The sequence below is a fragment of the Chiloscyllium plagiosum genome, chromosome 2 (genome assembly GCF_004010195.1).
Source record: "Chiloscyllium plagiosum isolate BGI_BamShark_2017 chromosome 2, ASM401019v2, whole genome shotgun sequence".
NCBI lineage: Eukaryota > Metazoa > Chordata > Chondrichthyes > Orectolobiformes > Hemiscylliidae > Chiloscyllium > Chiloscyllium plagiosum.
In genome coordinates this window covers 27151206-27177191 of record NC_057711.1, presented here as the reverse complement: position 1 = coordinate 27177191, position 25986 = coordinate 27151206, and the positions used below count along the sequence as shown (strand labels likewise).

General features: G+C 40.4%; 1 protein-coding gene across 8 annotated transcripts in view; it reads left to right on the top strand.

The window, feature by feature from the left end:
- The window catches only part of sorbs2b (sorbin and SH3 domain containing 2b), a 308354-nt gene that overhangs the window by 174303 nt on the left and 108065 nt on the right, over nucleotides 1-25986 (top strand). For 3 of the 8 annotated variants that reach the window (XM_043706014.1, XM_043706032.1, XM_043706022.1), the window contains exons 10-14: nucleotides 4103-4169; nucleotides 6618-6665; nucleotides 11242-11428; nucleotides 15056-15170; nucleotides 22062-22232. In XM_043706014.1, coding sequence (XP_043561949.1) covers nucleotides 4103-4169; nucleotides 6618-6665; nucleotides 11242-11428; nucleotides 15056-15170; nucleotides 22062-22232 — 588 coding nt within the window. The remainder of the gene's footprint in view (nucleotides 1-4102; nucleotides 4170-6617; nucleotides 6666-11241; nucleotides 11429-15055; nucleotides 15171-22061; nucleotides 22233-25986) is intronic. The other 5 variants (XM_043706062.1, XM_043706081.1, XM_043706071.1 and 2 more) reach the window with 2 other exon arrangements.

The following is a 25986-nucleotide window of genomic DNA, read 5'->3' as shown; positions in this document are numbered from 1 at the left end:
AGAGGCTGAGGGGTGACCTTATAGAGGTTTACAAAATTATAAGGGGCATGGATAGGATAAATAGACAAAGTCTTTTCCCTGGGGTCAGGGAGTCCAGAACTAGAGGGCATAGATTTAGGGTGAGAGGGGAAAGATATAAAAGAGACCTAAGGGGCAACATTTTCACACAGAGAGTGGTACGTGTATGTAATGAGCTGCCAAAGGATGTGGTGGAGGCTGGTACAATTGCAACATTTAAGAGGCATTTGGACGGGCATATGAATGGGAAGGGTTTGGAGGGATATGGGCCAGGTGCTGGCAGGTGGGACTAGATTGTGTTGGGATATCTGGTCGGGTTGGACCGAAGGGTCTGTTTCCATGCTGTATATCTCTATGACTCAATAACTCTTGATGTAAAATCATCAACCTATTTTGGACTTCCAATATCCGTGTATATCTTGCTTCTCTAGCTGAGGTAAAATTTTAAGCTTGAGGCAAGAGTAACGCATCGTCTCTTTCAAACCTTTTGGTTCTTTGCCATTTGTTCATTTTGGTTACTCGGTTTTCTCAATCCCGAATGTACCTCCTCACCCCATCCCTGACCCAATGCAACGAAGATCTGTGATCCCAGACCCATCGATTATTGTCACAATACAGCTGGAGATGGCATTTCTTTCTACGCTTCTCGTTAACCATCATTCCCTCAGCCCATAACAGTACAGTTGAGATTGGAGGTTTGCTGTGTAGGGATTTGGGAGTGCGAATGTCTGTCCTGACATTCTCCCATTTCAACCTGTTGTATTCACCAACACTGATTTCTTTCCCATTCCAGTTGGAACAATACAATAGCCTGCAACTCTAAATGCTTCTGTGGTAACTAATGTACATCCTACTCTGTTAGATAAAACAAAGAGACTGGGAACAGGCTATTCACATGGAAGGCCTTTAAATCGTTGAGTGTTGAGATTTCTACTCAAGTCCTGATAATGCAGTCCTGATTTCTACCGTTGATCACATCCAACCCATGATGGGAAATGCTCATGATGATTTAGGATATTGATACTGCGACAAGGAACTGCTTCCATACCAAGCAGCCAATCAGCTTCAACCACACTGTGGTCTTTCTTGAGGAGATTGAATGAGAGACATTACCATGCCAGTGACCCATGTTCACAAGGAGTTGGATTATGACTAGCTATTTTCATCCAATTGGGATCCTATAACAAAGAAGCCCTCCATTGTAGCAGCTTCGGCAGTTACATATATAACACCTCCTTACTTCAATTTCTACACTTCCATTTTGACAGGTGTTATTAATTTGTTATTCTAATCTGATGTGTATGATGGTATCTCTTGATTTAACCAATTTGGATCTATTGTATCCTGAATAACTGTCTGCTATTTCTTCATGTAGCTGGGGAAAGACAGTTCACACTGAATTAATTCTCTTTATTAATTGATGGCTAACACACTAGACTATCTTACTATTTCATGCTCAGAATTGCCATTTACTCACAAAAGGGTTTCTTCAAAAAATATTTGAGAGACGCATAGTTTCCAGACAGAAATTTTCACAGGCCATGATACTAATTCCTTACGTATTTTAACACTCAAAAGAGTTGTTTCCTGGGGGTTTACACATTTTTTAGAGTAAGGTACAACTTGTATTCAGTGGGATTGTTTTCCTCCTACCTTATTTGCCTTCCATTGCTCAAACTCAATTTGGGTTACTATTCTCCTTTCCTCCGGTTCTTCACCGGGTTTGTATGTCTGAAAGGTGAGCCCTAATTGACCAACCTTACAGAATTCTCTGGAGCAAAAGTGGAGGAAAGTAGTATCAGGAAGAGGTCATTTAGCTCCTCAAATCCATGCTGCTTGTACAAATATCATCAGCAGGTTCTGGAACCCATAGATAGAGGATGGTCCACCATTCTAGTGTGAACCAATAAGCATTTATTAACTATTTACATCATCAGCACAGCTCAACAGAATTTCACTAGAACCTTCTTTGCACAGGTCCCAGTTCCATGTGATCTGAGGATGCAGCATGGCTCTTAACAAAAAGCTATTGACCCCTATACTATACCTTAAGCAGAGATAGATAGGTTATTGATTAGTAAGGAGATCAAGGACTACGGGGAGAAGGCAGGAGAATGGGGTTGGGAAACTTATCAGCCATGATTGAATGATGGAGCGGACGTAATAAGCCAAATGGTTCAATTCTGCTCCTTTTTCTTGTTGTGTTCCCCAAATTTACTGATAAACCACTTACATTTCCATCTTGCTCTTTTTACCCCACCTCCTGTCAATCTCTTGTGCTGATGGCCTCAATCTCCAGCTATGTTCTTGGCACTCTAGAGGGCATGTAGGATCATGTTTCTGTACAGACATCTCCTGGGAAGGCACTGAGATCAAGATGTTGAGAGTTCTGCTTTTTAATTGGTAGCACTCTGGAGAAAGGTTAAGCTTTTAGTTGCTTCTGCTCGATCTCTCACCTTGCCTGAGGTGTCGTGAGCTGTCATTTCTCCCTCTCTCTCTCTCAATGAGATAGCAGCCCCATGGCCTGGTAAGGATGTGATGACTTTATTAGTTGTTCCTGTTAGTTACTCCTGCTTTAATGAATGAACTTCGATCAGCTCCTGGCAAGAGCTGTGTCATCTGCTGCTGCAAGAGAGATTAAAATCATAGCTAATCCATAACTGAATCACATAGAAGAGTCTGAATGAGAAATGATGTTCCTGCTCCTCCTGTGAGAAATCCTCTGGTGGTGGTGATGCTTCTCCGACAGTTTCCTCAGCTTGAGGCTGCCAGAGGCACTGTGGAGAATCATATCTCAGGAACTCCAGCAGTGAGTAGGAGTTTGCTCTCATCAACAATACAATGAACTCGAAGGTTCAGTGAAATTAGACCCTGTTGAACATTTAGACCAGCACTGGGATTTGTAGGAAACTCTTCCGTAGCATCTGCCAACTTGCTTGAAAACAGAATCACAAAATCATTACACCACAGACAGAGGCCATTCATCCCATCATATTTGTTCTCCCTGTCTTCTCCTCGTAACCATACACAATGTTCCCTTCTAAAAATGCAGTCCAACTCCAATTTGGATCCACAATTGATGCTGCCTCTACCACAGTCTAAGGCACTGCATCCAGATCTAATTATTTCTTGTGAGAAAAACTGTCATCTAACTTTTACCTTTTTTGCCTATTACTTGTAAAAACAGTCCAAACAATTCAAGACTAGGTAATTCCTCTACAACAGCTATGATGGTATTAGGAAGGACATCTAATTTCAGTCCTTCTTAACACAAAGCAGTTTCTGTGTTTCTTTTTCTCGCGAGACATGGGTGTCCCTGGCGGCCAGCATTTATTGCCTGTCCCTAGTTGCCCTTAAACTGAGTGACTTACAAGACCACTTCAGAGAGCAGTTGAGAGTCAGTCACATTGTTGTGAGTTGTATGCTAGACCAGGTAAGAACAGCAGATTTCCTTCTCTGAAGGAATCAGATGGTTTTTCTGACAATCAGCAATAGTTTCTTGGTCATCAGTAGGTACTTAATTCAAGAATTATTTTTAATTGAAATTAAATTCTAGGTTTGAACCTGGGTCCCAGGAATGTTAGCTGATTTTCTAGTTTAACTGTCTCTTGGTAATACAACTACGCCATTGCCTCCCTCATTAGATTGTGATTGATGCTGCATCGAGTCTTCAGTGCAACGAACCAGTCACTTGGCCAGATTAGAGTGGTGCTGGAAAAGCACAGCAGGTCAGGCAGCATCCGAGGGGCAGGAAAGTCGTTAATTTTCCTGCCCTTCGGATGCTGCCTGACCTGCTGTGCTTTTCTGTCGCTACTCTAATCTTGACTCTAATCTCCAGCATTTGCAGTACCCACTTTCACCCAGTCACTTGACTAGTCAATGACTGTCAATATTTCTAAGATCTGAGTAGGTATTAAGTCCAAATGTTGACATTTTCAAACCAAATGATTGGAAAAAGTAATTGTTACTTCCACTTTTGGAGAATAACAAATTCCTAAGTTCTGTCAGTCGAATAAACAAAGAGAGAGTGTGTGTGTGTGTTTTACTTTTTGGTGACTAATTTAAGCTTGCATTTGTAATCTAGACAGTGGATCGACCCAAAGACTGGTATAAGACGATGTTCAAGCAAATACATATGGTCCATAAGCCAGGTATGTTTGAGACTGATGTTTGAGATAAATGATTAACATTTTGAAATTAAACTGTGAACCTCTGAGTTTTAATTTTCATGCTGTGTTATACAACAACAGCTTGTGTTTATCTTATCTCCCACTTAATGTAGAAAAACATCTCAAGGTGCTTCACTGGAGTACAGCGAAAAAATATGGGTAACCAAAGACTTCACCAGAGCGTTCAAGGAGGAAGGAATGGTTTAGGGAGAGCATTCCAAAACAAAGCACCTACAAGGATAAAGACATTATCATTGAAGAAAAAAGAAGGGGAAGGGATTATTTTAATAATATTGTAGCAAAGGAATATTCTGGAATATTTCTCTGGTGGAGGGATGGTTACAGATACGATCGGCTGAGGCTGCAGAAGGATGTCAGCAAAGGACAGAAACGTTAGGCAAATATAATTTGGTGCAGAGCAATTTTTGCATGAGCTGAGTGTTTCAGAGTGTGGAGGCTGACTTGACGATTGTAGTGGTTGAGATTCGAACTTCATGGTGAGGGTTGCCAGCAACGGATGAGCTGAGGCAGGGATGGAGGTTGGAGATGTTCCAGATGGAGGACAGCCTCGGGTGACTGTCCACGTGGAGATTGCACGTTCTCCCCATGTCTGCATGGGTTTCTTCCAGGTGCTCTGCTTTCCTCCCACAGTCCAAAGATGTGCAGGTTAGGTGAATTGGCTGTGCTAAATTACCCGTATTGTTCAGGGATGTTTAGGTTAGATGCATTAGTCAGGAGTATATGTAGAGTAATAGGGTGGGGTAATGGGTCTGGGTGAGTTACTCTTCGGAGGGTCAGTGTGGATCTGTTGGGCCAAATGGCCTGTTTCCACACTAGGGATTCTATGATTCAAAAGAAGTAGGCGTAATGGACACACTTCACAATTTTCCCATTGATGATAATGAAAACAGGACTTAGGAAGATATGTAACTGCCCAGGAGCAATTGTATGTGTTACACCTGATGATAAAAGGTACAATTACTTCAGGTGTTCCCAAACTGCGGCTGGTTAATCTAAACATTCACCTCCAAGAGACCATTAACTTGTTGATAACCAGTTTTTAATGATAAGCACAGTGAAAACAAAATATATAAACAAACTTACTGAGGAATCTATACAGGAAAAACTTTCTTCTGTCTCATTGTGAAAAAATTTTTAACCCGAGGGAAGACTCCACTTTATTTTAAATTGTACACCTGACAGCCAGGTTTTTGGGAATGACTAAGTGTTCAAAATTGAGTACATATCCTATGTTCAGCATTGCCAGTGCACATGAACTAAACCTTGACAACCTGCATTCAGAGGACAGCTTGCAATGTACCAACTGGCTTGGTGTTCCAATAGACCACTTAAAAGGCTGCAGGTACCAGTGTGCTTGGCATAGCCTGCTGAATCTAGATCTTAATCTGATGGCCTTTATTAAAGAGATGTTCCTACATGCAGCCTCCTGAAATATACTGGACATTAGACAAACTTTAAATCAACCTCTATTTTAGAAGCTAATACAATACTATCCAAGTTGTTACAGTCCAAAAGCCACTTGGTGACAGATGGTGCTGGAGCTCACCTCTACTCAGAATAATTTATTTTCAAGTGAACCTTTACCTGTGTGTCCTTTAGGCTGCAAACCATTTTAGAAGTTGCTCTGGGATTCCGAGGTTGGCTGGAGTAAGCCCTTCATTTATAATGTCCGGGGCTGTTGGTGGAGACCTGTTTGAACGTGTAACTGTTACAAAGATGATCCTCAAGTGTTCCTGTTACCAGAAAAGAAACATTTTGTATCTTGTTCTCTGTGCCATGCACATTTATGAACTGATTGCCTAGGGAACACATGCTGACTTTCAAATGGCTTTGAAAGCGAATCCCTTTATTGAGAAAGGCTGAGATTTTTTTTATCCATCCCTATGCACAAGACAGTTGTAATAACTGTACCCGACCACAAAGCCTGCACCCAGCTGCTTAAAACGTTGCATTTATTTTATTGTATTGTCTTTTTATGTGCTTTATACAGATCTGCAATGTTCCATTTTTCCACTAGAACTTATGCTTTCAACATGTTCCTTTTGTTTTGTAAAATGGTTGGCTTCTAACTGACATTATGAACCAATCATTTGAGAGCTTTGGTTGCCTTAATGCCACACTGGCAAGCAAATAATGAAGGGTGGGCAGTTGACGTAGTGAAATGTCAAAATTAGAGTTGAGTGGATTTATTCACTAGGGATTTAGGGAATTAGAGGGATACCTATCCTGTGATACAAAGGAAAATTAAACATAATGCAGTCTGAAGTAGTTAGGGTCAGTTTAGTAAGGAGCCACAATATATAAGTGGTTCACAATATATAAGATTGGAAATAAAACTATTAGTCCAATTCCATTATTACCACAGCTGGCAGTAAACCACTTTCAACATGACTTTTTATTTTTTAACAGATGATGATACAGATGCATTCAATGCTACATATGCATATGTTTATCCTGGTAAGAAATTTATATTGTTTTGTTTTAAATCTCAAACTAAACTGGGAAGCAGCTTTTCCTGATTGAGCAAAATCCATGTAAATGTACCATCGCTGACCTCCATTCTCAATCTTCACCCAGCAGGCCCTCTTTGTAAATTCCCATCTTATTGACTGTCTCTCGGCCATAACCCCGTTAATGACCCAGACCCACCAATTGATGGTTAACTGGTGGTCCCATTATTGTCAATCCCAACACCACGACATGATGAAATAAATTCACTTAATTCCCATTCTCCACTTTGGAAAGACCTTTACTTCCCTTTTCCTTGAGCCTGTCACTCAAACTTACTATCGTCAGATATCCTCAGGGTCTCTGCATTAAATTAAGTAATCTAAGTAATAAAAGAACAACAGCTTTATTTCTTAATTTCAAATCTAAAGCACTAGACAAACTCTAATTCAACCTCTATTTTAGAAGCTAATACAATACTTTCCAATTTGTTACAGTCCAAAAGCCACTTGATGATAGACCATGCTGGAACTCATCTTTACTCAGAATAATTTATTCTCAAGAGAAACGTTACAAGCATACATCTTCTAACTTAGCTATCCACCTTTTCAGTAGTGTCTTTTTCGAATTTTGTTTTAGTCAATGTGTTTGGACATGTTTTGACACATTTACATTGCTAGCACAGAATAAAGCAAGACATTACCTCTGTGCTATGAAATCCTAGTGTCTCTTTACTTTATCCATTTTTTTCTATTGTTTTCAGAGATGCTATTACATACATATGGGCATTGTTTTTACCACCATCAAATCAGCTGTATTATCAATTAAAAGAACAATGATCCTTACCCACCAGGGCTAGTGCAACAATAATAAATATAGCAGAGGGAAAGAGGAGAGAAAGTGTCTGTTTGTATTTTTCTGTAGTGTCTCTTTATAATTGCTAATATATTTTATCTAATCAACCTGTTCAGAGATGTTACTGGACACCTCTAGAGCAGATGAGACTTGAACCCTGGTCACTTGGTTCAGGAATAGGAACTCTGCCTCTACACCACCCGCTATAATTGCTCAAATGAAACTCCAATTAATACCTTCCACCTGCAGATAATTTACACACAGATGTACAATTAACAAAGAACTCATGTGGTGTTGTGGTAGTGTCCCAACCTCTGAGCCAGGAGACCTGGGTTCAAGTCCCACCTGCTCCAGAGACGTGTAATAAAGTCTCTGAACAGGTTGATTCATAAAACAAAATAAAGTTAGCACAAGGTAAACCATTCTTAAATGTTATCTATAACAATGCAGTCATTACCTACATTCATTAGTTGTACTTGCTGTCTGATGATTTTTTTCCGCATAGTCTTTTGTTTTTCTGATTTCTGTTTTTCTCCCCGCTACCCCATTTCCCCTAAAAAAGGGGTAAGTAAGAATTAAAAATGTTGCAAATGCCCATAGTCTGGTGTAGGAACAGAAATAACTGGAAGGACACAGCAACCCAGTCAGATCCTGTATAGAGATTATACAGATTAGAGGTTTGCACGCTGGAACCAACAAGGTTGTTTCACTGTTGACAAACTTGGAACTACGAAAGATTGAACTTAATATGTTTTGCATCAGCTGTTTATCTAATCTTTATCAAGAAATTTAGACAGGGATAGGGTGAGTAGGGCAATGTGCCTTTATTTTTAAAGGGTAATATTACTACATCAAAATGCCCAGTGGATCATTTTAACCTGCATGTGCAATGAATAATTCAAGCAGCAATGAATGGTGCCATATTAATTGTTTATCACTGGAAATGGTTCAATCTTCATTTTGATGAAAGCTCAGTTAAAATAGCAATATAAAAGGTTCCTCCACCAGACTTGGAGGTTGAGAGAAAAGTTGGCAATGAAGGTGAGATATTAATAGCCTTGAATTCTTGTTCAGGTAGAAACCTGACCTGCCCAATATGCCAAAACATTTTCTTCAGATATTACATTTCATTGCTCATCCAAGCATGAAAAGCTTACAGAAAACAAAAGATGTTTCAACTGGATGCATCTTACTCATTTTATGAAACGCCTTTTCATCTTCAACTTTTCTTTCAAGTTTTAATTACTTTAAATTGGGAATGCAATAAGATTGGGTTCTCAGTCATTTCATACACTGGCCTTTTCAGCTTCAGGACCTGCATTCAAATCTAGTGTAGACAGATGAGATGAGAGTCTCTTTGTGCTGACTAGAAGGAGCTTCTGTGAAATCAGATTGAGGAGTTCCTCACCAATGGGTGTGTATATACAGCGCAAAGCTATAATCTCTGGCTTTCGCAGATTATGAGGCAGTTGCGGCAAGTAGAAAAGTCATACTGACCTTCATGCTCGAAAATATTAGTGACCAACATATACTACTGTAACAGAGTAGAAGAGAATTTAAAGTACAGTACAGCATTCCAACATCCAAGTTGATAAATGCCACATATGGAGTGATAGTTCTGGTGTGTTCTTTTCTGCAAAAAATAGTCCCTTACTTTGAAACCAAGCTCTTGCACTTCCTTCATGCCTTCCCCTGGTACCTGCACATGGTTCCACAGAGGCTGGCATTTTCCAGTGTATCAAACAAAAATATCCACTCTGCAGTTTTGCCTGGAGAGTGAGTGATCCTAATCTACCCAAACATGGAGAGCAGAATCACCAAGTATAATAGAAAGGTTGGAAGGTTGGAAATCTGAAATAAAGACAGGGACTGCTGGAGAAGCCTGGCAGCATCTGTGAAGAGAGTTACAGAGTTAGGGTTTCACATCTCACGTGACTCCTCTTCATCTCTCTCCACAGATTTGGCCTGACCTACTGAATTTCTCCAGCACTTCCCGTTTCTGTCACCAAGTACAAATTACCTTGGCCTGGTTTGCATTTCCAGCAGTAATGAACGATAGAAACAGATCTCCCGTTCTTTTTTTGCCTTCCAACCTCTGCCAGCCCAGTGACACAAGCCAAGATATTCCCTTCGCTTCAACACCTGCTAACTTGAGCCACAGGGATCAGTGCTGTGGTCACAATTATTTCCGATATAATAGTAAAGTGGATGAGACAAGTGAATGTACTATTGTTCAGTTTATGGAAGCCACTAAAATAGATGGGAAGGCTAGTGATGAGGATGACATAAAGAGTTCAGAGAAGGGTATAGACAGGCTATGTGCCAAAAATTTGGCAGCTGGAATTTAATGTGGACAAATGTGAGATTATGTGAGAATAAAGGAACTGAATTTCTTTATATGGGAAAAGACTGCAGAAAACTGCAGCACAGAGGGATTTGGAGGCCCTTGTGCATCACAACAAGCTAGCATTCAAATTCAGTGGATAATAGGAAAGGTGTATGGATGTAGGCTTTGATTTAAAAATGGAATGGAGTATAAAAGAAAGGGAGGTCTTGCTAAAACTATGCCAGACACTGGACAGATTGGAGCTGGAATATTGTGGACAGTTTTGAGGCCCTTATCTCAGGGTTCACAAAGTTAATTCCAAATCTGAAGGAATTTTCTTATGAGTTGAGTTTGAGTAGTTAGAAAAATGAGAGGTAACCTAATTGAAACATGTAAAATTCCAAGGGGCCTTGACAGAGCAGATGTTGAGAGGTTGTTTCCCCATGTGGGAGAGTCTAGGACCAGAGGACATGATCGTAATAAGGACTCACCCATGTAAGACAGGTATGAGGTTGAATTTCCTCTCTCAAAGGGTAGTGATTCTGTGGACCTCATTACTGTAGAGACTGCCAAGGTTAGATTGTTAAGTGTATTCAAGGCTGAGATGGACAGGTTTTTATGTAGTAAAGCAGTCAAGAGTTATGGGGAAAAGGCAGTAAAGTGGAGTTGATGATTATGAGATTAACCAGGGACTCATTGAATAGCAGAACAGACTCAATGTGCTGAATGGCCAACTTCTGTTCCTGTATCTCATGGTTTTATCAGCCAATACAGCACAGATTCTGAACAAACTAGGGAACATCCCAGTCTTTTGGTTTGTCATGCCATCAAGATGCATTTCAACAGTGGAAAATGAGTTGGGGATCAGTACAAATATCTGTGACAGACCACATCTGCATAATTTGTATTGAACAAATGAATTAACTTTACTTCTGATATCCAATGAGAAAATATTTAATATTGAGACTTGGGTACAAGCCCAGATCCATATCTGTCCAGCATTGGTGGAGACTACTAAATATTTTGGAATTTTCACAGAATTACTGAAATCCCAGAAGTGAAGCTTTTTTAACTATGATGGATGCAGTTTAGGAACCTCAACTTCGTTCATGAGACAGAAAAAATAAAGATTCCCACGTTGCTGTACATGGCATTCGGATTAGTCTGGTCCTCCTCCCACTCTTTTGCAGTAATTTCTGCAAAAAAAGTAAAATTAAGGGATTTACATCTTACTTCTATTGAAGGTTATATTTGGAGGCTGTGCCAAGAAGGCTTTCAGCCGCTAAGTTTGAGATGTACCTGCAGAGAAAAGTCAACATTGTTTTGCTTGTATATAACATTTAGAAAGCCACACATGTTCTCTTCTACTGAAGATTAAAAAAATCTTTCATTGTTTTGTACTAGATAATTACAGCTCATTCACCTCTGTTCAGGCGCACCCACCTCCCAAGACACATACTTATCGGCCTTTATCAAAAAGTACCTCAGACAATGGTGTTGAATTCTACAAGGAATCTGCTCCATTACCACCACCTCCACCTGTTCCACCACTTTCACAACCAAGACTGAGAGAAACAGATTCCACCGAAAAGTAAGTGCTGAGTAAAGATGTTGTGCGGCAAGAATTGTAAAATAGTTGAGGTTTGTATAATTAATTATCCAAGGACTTGTCAAATTCAAAAGTTAAATGAGAGTGTTATTATTTGATGGGGCACATTACGTCTCTTATTGGCTGAGTTGAATTTTCAGTATTAAAGAGATTTGCCAACTTTAAAATGATCTGAGTGCAGTAGATTTAAAGTTGAGTGTATACATACTTAACGTTTTTATTGGAGAAGAGATAGGAATGAGGGTTCATGCTAAGTATTTACATGCAAAACAAATCTGCTTGCAGCACTGTAGAGCATCTATATATTTCTCTCCCTCACTCTGCTTTTTGGTTTTTACTGGGGAGGGGGGACATGAAACGTTGCACAGGAGTCCCATAAAGGGGCAGTGCATGGGGGGAATCAGGGTGCATAAGCTGGTGTGTAATCAGCATCCCTTAGATCCTGCAACCAGATTCAATTATGGGTCAGTGTGGGCAAATGGCTGATCCATGCAGGTTTCTCCAATCGCCAATGAAGAGACTGTTTTGGGAATACCTATACACTAAGGATGATGGCCTTCTTCTCCTACCTGCTATCCCAATCTGAGGCCCACCAGCAACTTGGCAGCATCACCAGCACCACAGACTGAGGTGACCAATAGTGAGGCTGTGAGGTGTGGGGGTGGGGAAGGATTGCTGAGTCTGCATTGAGGCGGTGCAATGAGCTGCGTACATTTGTTTGTTTTGTTATTGGGCCAGGCCCATTCAGTCAAGCCTGGGCACCAGAGGGGTGAATCCTTTAGTGAATGTAACAATGTCAAAACCACGGAGGTGGTCATTAGCATTGGGTTAGGGACTCTCTATGGGTCACAAAGCTTTGGTTGAGAATCCTGCCTCTCACCAACTCCAGGTAGCTGCTCAGAGGAGTTCCAGATTTGTTGATTGATCTCCATGCAGTGGAAGAGGCATCCTGAGACAGTACACTTCCAATATAGCAATTTAATTATTTTGACTGGCTGCCCACCTCCAGTCTGAGGGCAGCTGAGCTGCAGCCAGTCTTGCCCCGACGTCATCCTGTGGCAGCAGGAAGACATTAGGCTTGTCTGCTCAGCACCAGGGCAGAGTCAGTAGCTAACTAACACAGGGGAGTGAGATTTGTTAAAAAGCAAAATACCATGGATGCTGGAAATCTGCAACAAACACAAAGGATGCAAGAGAAACTCAGCAGGTCTGGCAGCATCTGTGGAGAGAGAAACATAGGAAAAAGATACAAACCAGATTCAAAATGTAAACTCTGTTTATGTCTCCACACATATTGCCAGACCTGCTGAGTTTCTCCAGTGTTCTTTCTGTTTGCTTCCAGGACATTAATATGTTGCTGATTAATGGATTGTGGTGGATGTGGCAATGGCAGGGGAGGTGGGCACAATGATGTGTCTTTGTGATTGTGAACTTCTCAGCCTGCACTGGGGTAAAGTTGCAGCCCTTGGAAGTTTATCTATTCAAAGCAGCATTAGCAACATCAGCCACACTGCCTACTCGATTTAAGAATAGACTGTTCTCAATGCATTTGAAAAGGCACTGTTTGACATTTCCATCCAAAATGCCAAAGTGAAATGGGGAATACGTTGACAAGCCATTTACAATACCATCTGCTCAATATATGGGAAGCAAGAATAGAACAATGCTGACTGGCTAAAGATCTCATTACTATGATGGAACCTGACACTAAATCCAAGGGACATGCTCTGATTTATTATAAATGTGACCCTGAGAATCCATTGTCGATTGTCAGAAAAGCTCAGTTGGTCCTTTAAGAAGGAAACTTCCGTCCTTACCTGGTCTGGCCTACATGTGACTCCAGACCCACAGCAGTGTGTTTGACTGTTAACTACCTTCTAGAATGGACAATAAATGCTGGCCTGGACAGTGACCTGTGAATGATTTTAAAAATAAATATCTGCGTTAAAAGCTGCTTACTCAAGTTCCATGAGATGTGAGGGAGCATGCCTCACTACTGGTTACCGGAATATTCAGATATCCATTGGAAATGCCAGGGGCAAGTCTGCAGGGATCAAAGAGGCAACAGGCCCACCTTCAGGAGAAACGCCTTGAGCAAAGGGAGTCAGTATGTGTTACCTTCATTGGTCTCACCAAGACAACTGACCATGTGAGCATTCAAACTCCTGGTGATAAGTGACTGCCAACTGACTCTGCTCGTTCTGATCTCCCTTTCTATGAAAGGATGATGCCCCAGATCAGCCCCATGGACATCATGGGAACTGTGGGAGACCCACTGTGCGGTCAAACAGGGCTGATGTTCCGCCACATTCTTACTGCTGTCATTTGTCCTCAGGTCATCTACAGAGGGAGTCTACTTATTGACCAGAACTGACAGAAAGCTGCTTAGCCTTGCCCACCTGATTTGCAAAATAAAGATAGTCACCTCTAAGGAACTTTGTCAGAGGGTTCCAGACATAGGATCATTAGCCCAGTGAAATTTGAACATCCCCAGTAATTCATGTGGAGTCGGCTGCATCGGGATTTCAAGCTTGACACAACTCCTCTCCAACCTGTAGGAATAACTATCTGGTCCTAAGAATTTCTGGATACCATCAGGCTATGACTCAAAGAGATTCCCCCCAGTCTTTAGCATTTGCTTTGTTCAAGGCTTGAATGATGAACATTGATATTATCACAGCTAGGAATGTCGCAGGTCAGAGATAGAATTTTGATTTTAACCCCTTCAAATCTTTGCCTTTCGATGTACAGGTGAGCTGAGGCAGGTCTCTCTCCTGTCTCTCTGGGTGCTGGTGGATTCCTGATGTTGGAACTGTGCATATAACACTGGCCCTTCATTTAATATAACTTTACCGTGGGGCTAATATAAGTTTCATCATTTTTTACCACGAAAATGGAAAAATATTTCAATTCCAACCATTCCCAATTGAAAACAAACATGAAAATTAAAGTATATGTCTCTCATAAATACATTGCTATTAATCAGATAATAATTTGAGTCATTCAGTACTATTTTTGGAAATGTTTTTTTTTCTTTTTAAACCCATTAAAGTATATTGCTACAGCCCATGTGCCATCTTTGTAATTTAACCCAGCATGACATCACATCAGCATTATGATGAGAGCAGGATGTCACTAGAGCAATTTTATTTTTCAAAAAGCGAAAATTACTCTGAAATTATTTTTCTTCATTGCAGGTTACAATGTACTACTTCAACAAATTTGACTAACAATCTATTCTATCATGTCACTTAAAGCAGTTTGTACCTCTTCCCCAATGTATCTGTTATGCCTCCTTTTCTCCTTATAATGTCCACTGTATACTAATTTACGAGTTGGATAAGTGGATTTCTGTCACTGGGAGCATTGTTATTTGTGTTCTTTATCACAGCCAGTGTGTATACTAACTAGATTGACAGTCAATTTTTACTACCTAAAGATAACGATATGAACACCTTGTGCATTTGTTAAAGATTTAATTTGTGCACTGTCTCTGCGTGTTGTGGTCTGAGAGTCCCAGACTATTTCATATTCATGTAAATTGTTGACTGTGATGCTGATGATGCAGTACACGTAACAAATGCGATGGCTTTCACTATCATTTACTAGGAATGACTGGGATCCTCCTGACAGAAAAGTTGATACTCGGAGATATCGGGCTGAACCCAGAAGCATATTTGAATATGAACCAGGAAAGTCATCAATCCTAGAGCATGAGCGACCGGTAAGAAACTTGTTCTGATCTGACTTCCTTTTGTGATGTGAAATGAACCAAGAAATTCTGAATTAATAAATTTATTTTTGCCAAGGTGAGATAAGGTAGTTGTGAAGACCAGTCAAATTGATTTTGGACCCATACCTGCCTGTTAGAAATGATTTATTTTTTAATGTACTCAGTATGGGAGAAGACTGAGTTGGCATTCCCTGGACTTCGTAAAGCTTCCTCCTTTTCAGCGGTCATTCATCATTACACAAAGATTGTGAGCATTCCAGTTTAGTGGCTGAGACAAGAGAACAAATTGCAGTCGAGTGTATGACGGAGCCTGAGGTGAAAATGTTCAGACTTTGCAAAATCGTTGACCAAAGGACTTTGCCATTGTTCTAAACTTGGATGTTGGGCTCAAAGTCTGCCAGCAGTGAGGCCATTGGGAGAGATTGTGAAATCGGACCACTTGTCTCTATAGATGATGTGGGCAGCGTTGGAGGTAAAGAACCAAGATGGGACACCAAAAGGAAGCACTGTGTGAGTAGGAAGATTGAGGAACATAATGGAAAGATATTGAGGGAGAAAAGCATGGTTGACCATGTAAAAGATGGCAGATACATCACAGTGGTTCAGTGGTTAGCACTGCTGCCTCACAGTACCAGCAACCTGGGTTCAATTACAGCCTTGGGCAGTTGTCTGTGTGGAGTTTGCACATTCTTCCTGTGTCTGCTTGGGTTTCTAACGGGTGCTCCAGTTTCTTCCCACAGTCCAAAGATGTGCAGATTAGGTTGATACGCCCGTAGAGGGCTGAATTTGGGAGAGATGTTCTGCGGTGGGACTTGTTGGGTCAAATGGCCTATTTCCACACTTGAGGGATTCTGTGATGATGAAGGAGGGGGTAACATGGTCATAATCTGAGAAGATATAATTTGCAATTTTTATTTAGGTCATTTCTTTCTTTCCTTTTACCCACTGAGTCAAAGCTTCCCCCAGCCCCAGGTGTCATTCTCACGTCGACCTGGATAAAATCGACCGAACCCAATTGGAATAACATTAAATTTTGGTTGAGCAGAAACTGAAGATTTTGAGTTGATTACCCAATATTTCTTTCCGGTAACTTTGGTGGAAATTATTGGAGAAGTCAATTGCCAAGATTTACCCAATCAGTTGAAGATTGCATGATGTCAAATAAATTAACTTGAAGGAACCTGATTTGAAATGTCATAACATTCAAGACTTTGGGCTAAGTGTTAGAAAGTGGGACTTGTGTAGATGTAGAGTAGTTTGTCAGTGCAAGTTGATGGGCTGAATAGCCTATTCTGTACTGTTTAATTCTGTGAGTCAGTGGATATTCAAAGTGTATGATGAAGGAAATAATATTTGAAGAAAAAACCAGTGGTTTTAGTGTCTGTTTCATATGGTAACAAACTAACATAAAATCTTGTATTAGAAGCAAGAGTAGGTCATAGGTCAGGTTGAAGCTGCTACACCATTCAGTTAATCTGATTACTCCATACCTCTGATAATATTTCAGCTCCTTGCTCATCAAGAATAACGACCCAGAAAGATATTTTCTGCCCTAAACTTTCTGATCTGTACTGGAATAGTATTGGGGCTGCAATAGTAAGTCACATTTTCTCCAGTTTCCAATAGGTGATCACTGTTTATTGACTTCCGTAGGACATCCATATGTGGAATGCAGATCAGAGCAGCATTAAGTTTTGCTTAGATGTCCCATCATTAACAAATAGTCTTCAAAGTCTTGCTGACCAAGCTCAAGTCTGAAGGATGGCCAACAGTTTGAATCAGTCAATATCAATATAGCTCTACCCTAAAGTAAACTATCACTTTCTAAAGAAAGTAGGTAACAGATGGGCAGAGGAAGAAGATATTTTTTAAATTTATTTGATCCAGGGATGTGGAGTCCTAAACTTCACTGATGATTTTCAGTATTACCGCATAGCTGCTTGGGGGTAACATCAGAGAGCAATTAAGAATCAAGCACATTGGTGTGGGGCTGCAGTCACATCAAGGTCGGATCAAGGAAGCAAGGCAGGCAATTAGATAACATCATGTCATTCCTACTGAAACCAGTTTGCCAGATGAATTTAAACATCAAATTCTCAACTTGTCATTGTGGAACGTGTTTGATCTTTTAAAAAAAAGTTCTTCAGCATCATCTAACTGTTGAAGTTCTAAATTGGAGAAAGGCCAATTTTGACCGTATTAGGTAAGAACTTTCGAAAGCTCATTGGGGGCAGATGTTTGCAGGTAAAGGGATGGCTGGAAAATGGGAAGCCTTCAGAAATGAGATAACAAGAATCCAGAGAAACTATACTCCTGCTAGGGTGAAAGGAAAGGCTGATAGGTATAGGGAATGCTGGATAGATCCTTAGAAGAATATAAAGGCAGTAGGAATATACTTGAGAGAAATCAGGAGGGCAAAAAGGGGACATGAGATAGCTTTGGCAAATAGAGTTAAGGAGAATCCAAAGGGTTTTTACAAATACATTAAGGACAAAAGGGTAACTAGGGAGAGAATAGGTCCCCTCAAAGATCAGCAAGGCTCCTTTGTGTGGAGCCGCAGAAACAAGTATTTTGCATCAGTATTTACTGTGGAAAAGGATATGGAGATATAGACTGCAGGGAAATAGATGGTGACATCTTGCAAAATGTCCATATTACAGAGGGGAAGTGCCGGATATCTTGAAATGGTTAAAGGTGGATAAATCCCCAGGACCTGATCAGGTGTACCCAAGAGCTATGTGGGAAGCTAGAGAAGTGATTACTGGGCCTCTTGCTGAGATATTTGTATCATCGATAGTCACAGGTGAGGTGCCAGAAGACTGGAGGTTGGCTAACATGGTGCCACTGTTTACGAAGGGTGGTAAGGACAAACCAGGGAACTATAAACCAGTGAGCCAGACATCGGTTGTGGGCAAGTTGTTGGAGGGAATCCTGAGGGATAGGATGTACATGTATTTGGAAAGGCAAGGACTGATTAGGGATAGTCAACATGGCTTTGTGCGTGGGAAATCATGTCTCACAAACTTGATTGAGTTTTTTGAGGAAGTAACAAAGAGGAATGATGAGGGCAGAGATGTGATCTGTATGGACTTCAGTAAGGCTTTCGACAAGGTTCCCCATGGGAGACTGATGAGCAAGGTTAGATCTCATGGGATACAGGGAGAACTAGCCATTTGGATACAGAACTGGCTCAAAGGTAGAAGACAGAAGGTGGTGGTGGAGGGTTGTTTTTCAGACTGGAGGCTTGTGACCAGTGGAGTGCCACAAGAATCGGTGCTGGGCCCTCTACCTTTTGTCATTTACGTAATTGATTTGGATGCGAGCATAAGAGGTACAGTTAGTAAGTTTGCAGATGACACCAAAATTGGAGGTGTAGTGGACAGCGAAGAGGGTTACCTCCGATTACAACAGGATCTTGACCAGACAGGCCAATGGGCTGCGATGTGGTAGATGGAGTTTAATTCAGATAAATGCAAGGTGCTGCATTTTGGGAAATCTTAGGACTTATACACTTAATGGTAAGGCCCTAGGGAGTGTTGCTGAACAAAGAGACCTTGGAGTGCAGGTTCATAGCTCCTTGAAAGTGGAGTCGCAGGTAGATAGGATAGTGAAGAAGGCGTTTGGTATGCTTTCCTTTATTGGTCAGAGTATTGAGTACAGGAGGTCATGTTGCAGCTGTACAGGATATTGGTTAGGCCACTGTTGGAATATTGCGTGCAATTCTGTTCTCCCTCCTATCGGAAAGATGTTGTGAAATTTGAAAGGGATCAGAAAAGATTTACAAAGATGTTGCCAGGGTTGGACAATTTATGCTATAGGGAGAGGCTGACAGGCTGGCGCTGTTTTCCCTGGAGCATTGGAGGCTGAGGGGTGACCTTATAGAGATTTACAAAATTATGAGGGGCATGGGTAGGGTAACTAGACAAAGCCTTTTCCCTGGGTCGGGGAGTCCAGAACTAGAGGGCAGGGCGTAGATTTAGGGTGAGAGGGGAAAGATATAAAAGAGACCCAAGGGGCAACGTTTTCACACCGAGGGTGGTACTTGTATGGAATGAGCTGCCAGAGGAAATGGTGGAGACTGGTACAATTGCAACATTTAAGAGGCATTTGGATGGGTATATGAATAGGAAGGATTTGGAGGGATATGGGCCGGGTGCTGGCAGGTGGGACTAGATTGGGTCGGCATGGACGGGTTGGACCGAAGGGTCTGTTTCCATGCTGTACATCTCTATGACTCTATGACATTCCCACAATTATAATATTTTGACTCCGTTACAAGAAAGGAATGTCACTACATAGCCAAGGTAGAATGGTGTATGACTTGGAGGGGAGATGGTGTATTCATTTGCATCTGGAGATGGAAGTGGATGGTTTGGGAAGAAGCCATGGAGACTGGCTGCAGTGGACCCTGTAGATAGTTAGATGGTCTGGATTGCTGCTGCAGTGCACACATGGTGGGGAAAAGTGGATATTTAAGTTCTTGGAAGGTATTCAGTTTCTTGTGTTCATGCAGCTCCACCTATCCAGACAAATAGTGAGTGTTCCCTCAAACCTGTGCCTTCTAAAGTGGACATGTTTTATAGAGTCAGGAGTCGGTTTAAAAAGAAGCAGGTATTGGGGGGGGGGGGTGTTGTCCAAGTAAACCATTTTTTTCATCCACGTTTGACTTTTTTCAATAATTTGAAGAACTGTGTTCAAACTCAACGACTGCATAATGTAATGGCATCTTACAGTCAATCCTTAAGTTATTTTCCGCACATTTTTTTGCATCGTCCTTAAAGCCCATTTGATAGGGAATCAGGTGAAGAGGTGGGCGTGATGACGGTTGCTTGGTTGGTATAGATACATCAGGTACGATTCACTTCTTTCATTGTGTGACAAAGAACATGTTGACATTTTTCATTCAGAATGACATTCAGTACCTGAAATGTTACCTTCAAACAATGGTCTGTGCCACTGTTCTGAAAAGATCATTCACCCCAGGAGTCAATATTGAAGAAAATCTTCCAAACATTTTGTGACTTGAATTGTTTCTTTCAATTTATTTAATAGTATCTTCCACAAATAACACCACGTTTTATTGTAAAAGAAGCCCCAAAACAAATCTCAAATCTCTAAGATAAGTACCAAGTGCATAGACGATCCTTTCCCTGAAGACGTAAGCATTAGAATCTCACCAACATATTACACTAGCATGAAGGGCAGGAGTGGGTTGTAAGTGGTAACATTATCTCATATTTATACTAGGGACTCTCCCTTTCATTGAAGTTGCATACTGGAAGGTCCTTGAAGCAGAGACCCTCTGTAAATATGCAAACATTTTAAATTTTAACATGGTAATGAATATGTATAAATTATGGAAAGTGTTTCTGCAAAAGCACCCATATATTTTAACTTAAAGGAATATGCTGGTCAATTACAATATCAAGTCACTGAGAGCTGTAAGTGTTTGTTTAAAGCTACTGGGGTCTTGCTAATGCTCTGTACAGTTCTTAGCATTTGCCAAAAATAACAGAGGCATCAAAAGAGATCTATGAAAGTGCCAGAAGTCTAATAAAAGTGAACTAACTTCAATGATGTTGATAGATTAGAGACAATAATATTTTCCTTGGAGAGAAGACGGGAGAGAGAGGTTTTATAAATTGATGGATCTGGACAGAGTAGAAGGGAAAGCTCGCTCCTACTCACAGATGGATCATGAGACCAAGGTTACAGGTTTAAGATAATCATGATGAGAAACTTGTTCAAGGTTATTAAAGTTTGGAATGTGCTGTCTGAGACGGTCGAGGAGGCAGGATCAATAAAGGCAATTGAAGACTGAATTGGATTATTACCTGGAAAGGAAGCACATACAGGGCTACAGGGTGAAGTTGGGGGATTTATGGCACAAGGTGAATTTCTCATTTGAAGAGCCGGTGCAGACATAAGCTGAATCACTGTGCTGTAATAATTTGATGTTCTGTGATTCTGCAAAATATGTGTAATGTTATGTATGTATCTAGCAGTGCCACCAATAACCAGAGCAAGAACAAAGGATGTTTTTATGCCTTTGTCAGTAATCATTGTTTGGCAATGCGGTAATCATATCACAATTGATTTTTCCCTAATTTCTCTGTGCAAACCTTTCTTCATGATTTTCAATGCTTTTATCAAATTTCCTGTGCTTTTACTGTAATCAACATATGATCATTTCTAGAGCTTAAATTTTGTGTTTTCTTATTAAGGAAAATGATCTCTAATTTATTATTTTTAAGATCATCCAGAATAAACATTCTCAAATGACAATAATTCTGAAACAAGAATGGTGCTCTGAACTGGAAGGGCCATAGAACATTTTAGAAATCCTCACAATAATCACGTTCTCAAATTCAATCCCAACTTCTTCATCAATCACCACTAGCAATGTATAGTAGCAGAAACTGCTCACCAATGCCTATTGAATAATGCATATCATAATTTCCCTTTACTGCATTTTCAGCTAACTCCATCACATTGTAATTCCATATCTTTGGCACAGGTTCAAGCTTACTGAGCCAGCATATGAATGTTGAAGAAGGACATGTATCTAATGTTTTTGACTGTCTTTTCTTTTCATTCAGGCATTTTGTTCATGTTGATTTGGTGAAGTTGATGTCGTTTGTAATTACTATCTCACCTTGATAGTCATAAGAATAATTCATAATATTTCACCAGAGATTCAATTGCAGTCTTTCTATTTAAAAATAACATGACAAAGTGTTTTAAGTTGACTGCACTGATGGTCAGATTCTACCTGTGACTATTTTGCTCCTAGATGCATTAGAAGATTGTGTTATTATGTTGTTACAATTAAGAAATGTTCACAAGTCATTGCCTGCTCCATTTCTTTAATTATCCTCATAGTCTAGTGCTGCAAAAGCACAGCTTTCTAAAGACAGGAGATTCAGAAAACCTCAGTATGAGGTTCACAAAGAAAAAATACCCCAGAGAAAGAAGACTGCAGAAAGTAAGATGCCGTCCATCCAAAGTGCGCGGGAATTTGGTCTCAGACACCAGGAAGAGCAGAAGTGGGTTGTAAGTGGCACACAAATTGGATGCAGCGACTAACCATGCATGTTGCATCAGTGTTCATCAGAGCGATGCACGTAAGGAGGTGAAAAGTCCAGTGATCCAGGACCTGCTTATTTTCCGTTAAAATTACATGAAACTATTAGCCAACAGTTTGATGAACCAGTGGTAACTGTTTCAATGAATCTCGCCAAGTTAATTAAAAATCACTAAAATAATTATCAGCCAAATGAAGTGAACTATCTTAAGTAAGGCTGAGAGATGGTCCTGGAGCAATATGGGTTCTGCATTTGCTTTCCCATTTGTTACATTTCTTCTTGGTAAGACCTAACTTAAAGGTGTCATTCAGTGGTTTCACGAGACAAGTAATAAATTATTGAGATTGGTGTAGTAAAAGTCATTTTTAGTAGTCTCCAGATATTGATGTTATTTGATGAAATTATTTATTTTTGAAATTAAAATGATCACTTTAGAATACTCAGTCATTTCTCTGGATGGCTTATGTGTTTAGTTTCATGTCCCAAAGTTTTAACCATGGTATTAAAAAAAGACCCTGTAGTATTGCTAAGTTAAACATCAGCTGCATGTGTCAGTCTTGCTCTGTCTGTCTGTGGGTGCATCTGTTAGTTATCAATACAACATTAAATGTTTTCCAGCCAAGGAGACTGTGATTATTGAGTGACAATCCACAATGATTTACTGAGCTGACCCAGGTCCCAGTTGAATGTTTACAGTGAATCTCTGTTCTCTGCATGTTCTGGCCTGGTCTCAGTTTGTAACCTATTTCTTTGCGTTTGCAAGTTACGCTCATGCCAATATCACCAGCCTAGATGAGGCCATTAAATTGTTATGACAGGCTGCAGAGAAAAGCAGCGAACTGGCCAAAGCATAGTAATCCTGAGTGCCATTTCAGTGAGGAGAGAAAAGAGAAATGATGTAGTAATAGACTATAGTATTGCTAAGGGAATAGATAATGTTCTTGACAATAATGAGAGAGTCTCAGGGATTGGGTTGCCTACCTGTTGCCAAGATTTAGGACATTGCTTCTGGCCTGAAAGGACCTTGGTGTGGGAGTGGAAGGATCGGTTGTTGTGGTCCATATAGGTACCAATGAAATAGATACAATTAGAAAAGACATTCTGTTAAAGGATTACAAGCAGCTTGAGGTTAAATTTAAAAAGAGTGCAAAGGATTGCTACCTGAGCCAAGTACAGATTGTTCTGCTCTAACGCGCATTTCATCAACGCGATTTCACTATAACGTGATTGACGAATTGGGGATGCTGTTTCTAAAGTGCGATTTTTCTATAATGCAGGGTTGTACAAGAACAAAATCATCATATATAGATGAACTGATGATACAAATTGGTACAGGGTTAATAAGAATTGAGGGGTGAATGCTTGGAAGGAGGGCACAACAATTGTGCAGGGTATCTGTACATTGACAGGACAAATCGGATGGGTAAGGGTGAATTTGTAGAGTGCATCAAGGATTGTTTCCTAGAGCAATATGTTGCACAACCTACCTGGAAATAGGCTATTTTACATGTAGTAATGTGTAATGAAGTAGGATTAATAAGAATCCTCTAGGGGTTATGAGCACAACTTTGTGGAATTTCAAATGTGGATGAGGGATAGCAATGAGACATCAAACCAGTGTCATTGACTTAAATAAGGACAATTTCAGAGGTATGAAAAAAGCCTTGCCGTAAGTCAGCTGAGAAAATAGACTGAGAGGCAAGTCATTGGTTGAAGTAGTGCTTGTCATTTAGGCAGGCATGTTATATTGGTCAACAACAATTTATTTCTGTCAAAAAGAGCTTAATGAGAAGGATGAATCACCCATCGTAAACAAAGCTAGTCAAGAAGAGCATCCCATCAAAAACCAGCGTGTACAAAGCAACAATATCTGAGTAGGTCAGATGATTGGGAGTTTTTTTGGAACCAGGAGTGGATGACTAAAAAGCTAATAAAAAGAAAATTGATTCTTAAAGTAAATTGGCAAGCAATATAAAACAAACAGGAAGAGTTTCTACAGAAAGGATCATAGAGTCATAGAGATGTATAGCATGGAAACAGACCCTTCGGTCCAACCCGTCTGTGCTGACCAGATATCCCAACCCAATCTAGTCCCACCTGCCAGCACCCAGCCCATATCCCTCCAAACCCTTCCTATTCATATACCCATCCAAATGTCTTTTAAATGTTGCAATTGTACCAGCTTCCACCACTTCCTCTGGCAGCTCATTCCATACACGTACCACCCTCTGCGTGAAAAAGTTGCCACTTAGATCCCTTTTAAAGCTTTCTCCTCTCACCCTAAACCTATTCCCTCTAGTTCTGGACTCCCCCACCCCAGGTAAAAGGCTTTGTCCATGCCCCTCATAATTTTGTAAACCTCTAATGTCCTGTTCAGCCGCAACATGACCTCCCAACACCTGCACTCAATACTCTCACCAATAAAAGATAGCATACCAAACATATTCTTCACTATCCTATCTACCTGCGACTCCACTTTCAAGGAGCTATGAACTTACACTCCAAGGTCTCTTTGTTCAGGAACACTCTCTAGGACCTTACCATTAAGTGTATAAGTCCTGCTAAGATTTCCTTTCCCAAAATGCAGCACCTTGCATTTATCGGAACTAAACTCCATCTGCCATTTCTCGGCCCATTGGCCCATCTGATCAAGATCCTGTTGTAATCTAAGGTAACCTTCTTTGCTGTCCACTACACCTCCAATTTTGGTGTCAGCTGCAAACTTACTAATTATACCTCTTATGCTTGCATCCAAATCATTTATATAAATGACAAAAAGTAGAGGACCCAGAGTAGCTAAACTAAGTGTGTGATCCTTGGAGGAAGCAACTGGAGAATTGATAACAGGAAATGGGGAAATGGCAGACAATTTAAACAGTATTTTTTATTGGTCTTCAAGGTACAGGTACTATCACTATCCCGAAGATAACATAAACAAGGTGTAATGGGAGAAAGGATCTTGTAATAGTCTCTACCATAAGGGACAAAGTATTTTACAAACTGATAGGACTAAAGGCAGACACATGGATACAGGCCATCAAGTCCTGACAAAGGTTTTTAGCAGAGATAGTGGAGGCACTAGTCAAAATTTTCCAGAATTCACTGAAGGGGGTGGGGATTAGGGGAACAGAAAGCAGGAAACTATAATCAGCTAGCCTAATAACTGTTGTTGGCAAAATGCTGAAAGTAGGAAATAACAAGCAAGGCATTTGGAAAACCTTAATGTATTCCACATGTTTTTTTTTAGAAGGGAAATCATGTTTGACAGATTTGCGAGAATTCTTTAGGATACAGCAAGCAGAATTGATAGAGGGGAACCGGTCAATGCAGTGCATTTGGATTTTCAGAAGCTATTCAATATGGTGCCACATAAAAGGTTATTGTACAAGATAGGACCTCATGGAATTGGTGGTTGATTGAAGATCAGTTAACATTGAAGAGAAAGAGTCAGGATTAATCTGTGCTTTACAGATTAGAAAGCTGTATAACTAGTGGAATTCCACAAGGATCAGTCCTAAGGCCTCAATTATAAATACTTGTATTAATGATTAAGAGGAGGGAGTACAGTGTAATGTTGCCAAATTTATTGATGATGCACAAATAGATAGGTGGTATGTTGCAATGAAGACAAAAGGAATTTGCAAAAGGACGTAGATAGGTTGAGTGAATGGGCAAAAACCTGGTTGATAGAATTAATGTGGATAAGGTAGAAAAATGTGAGG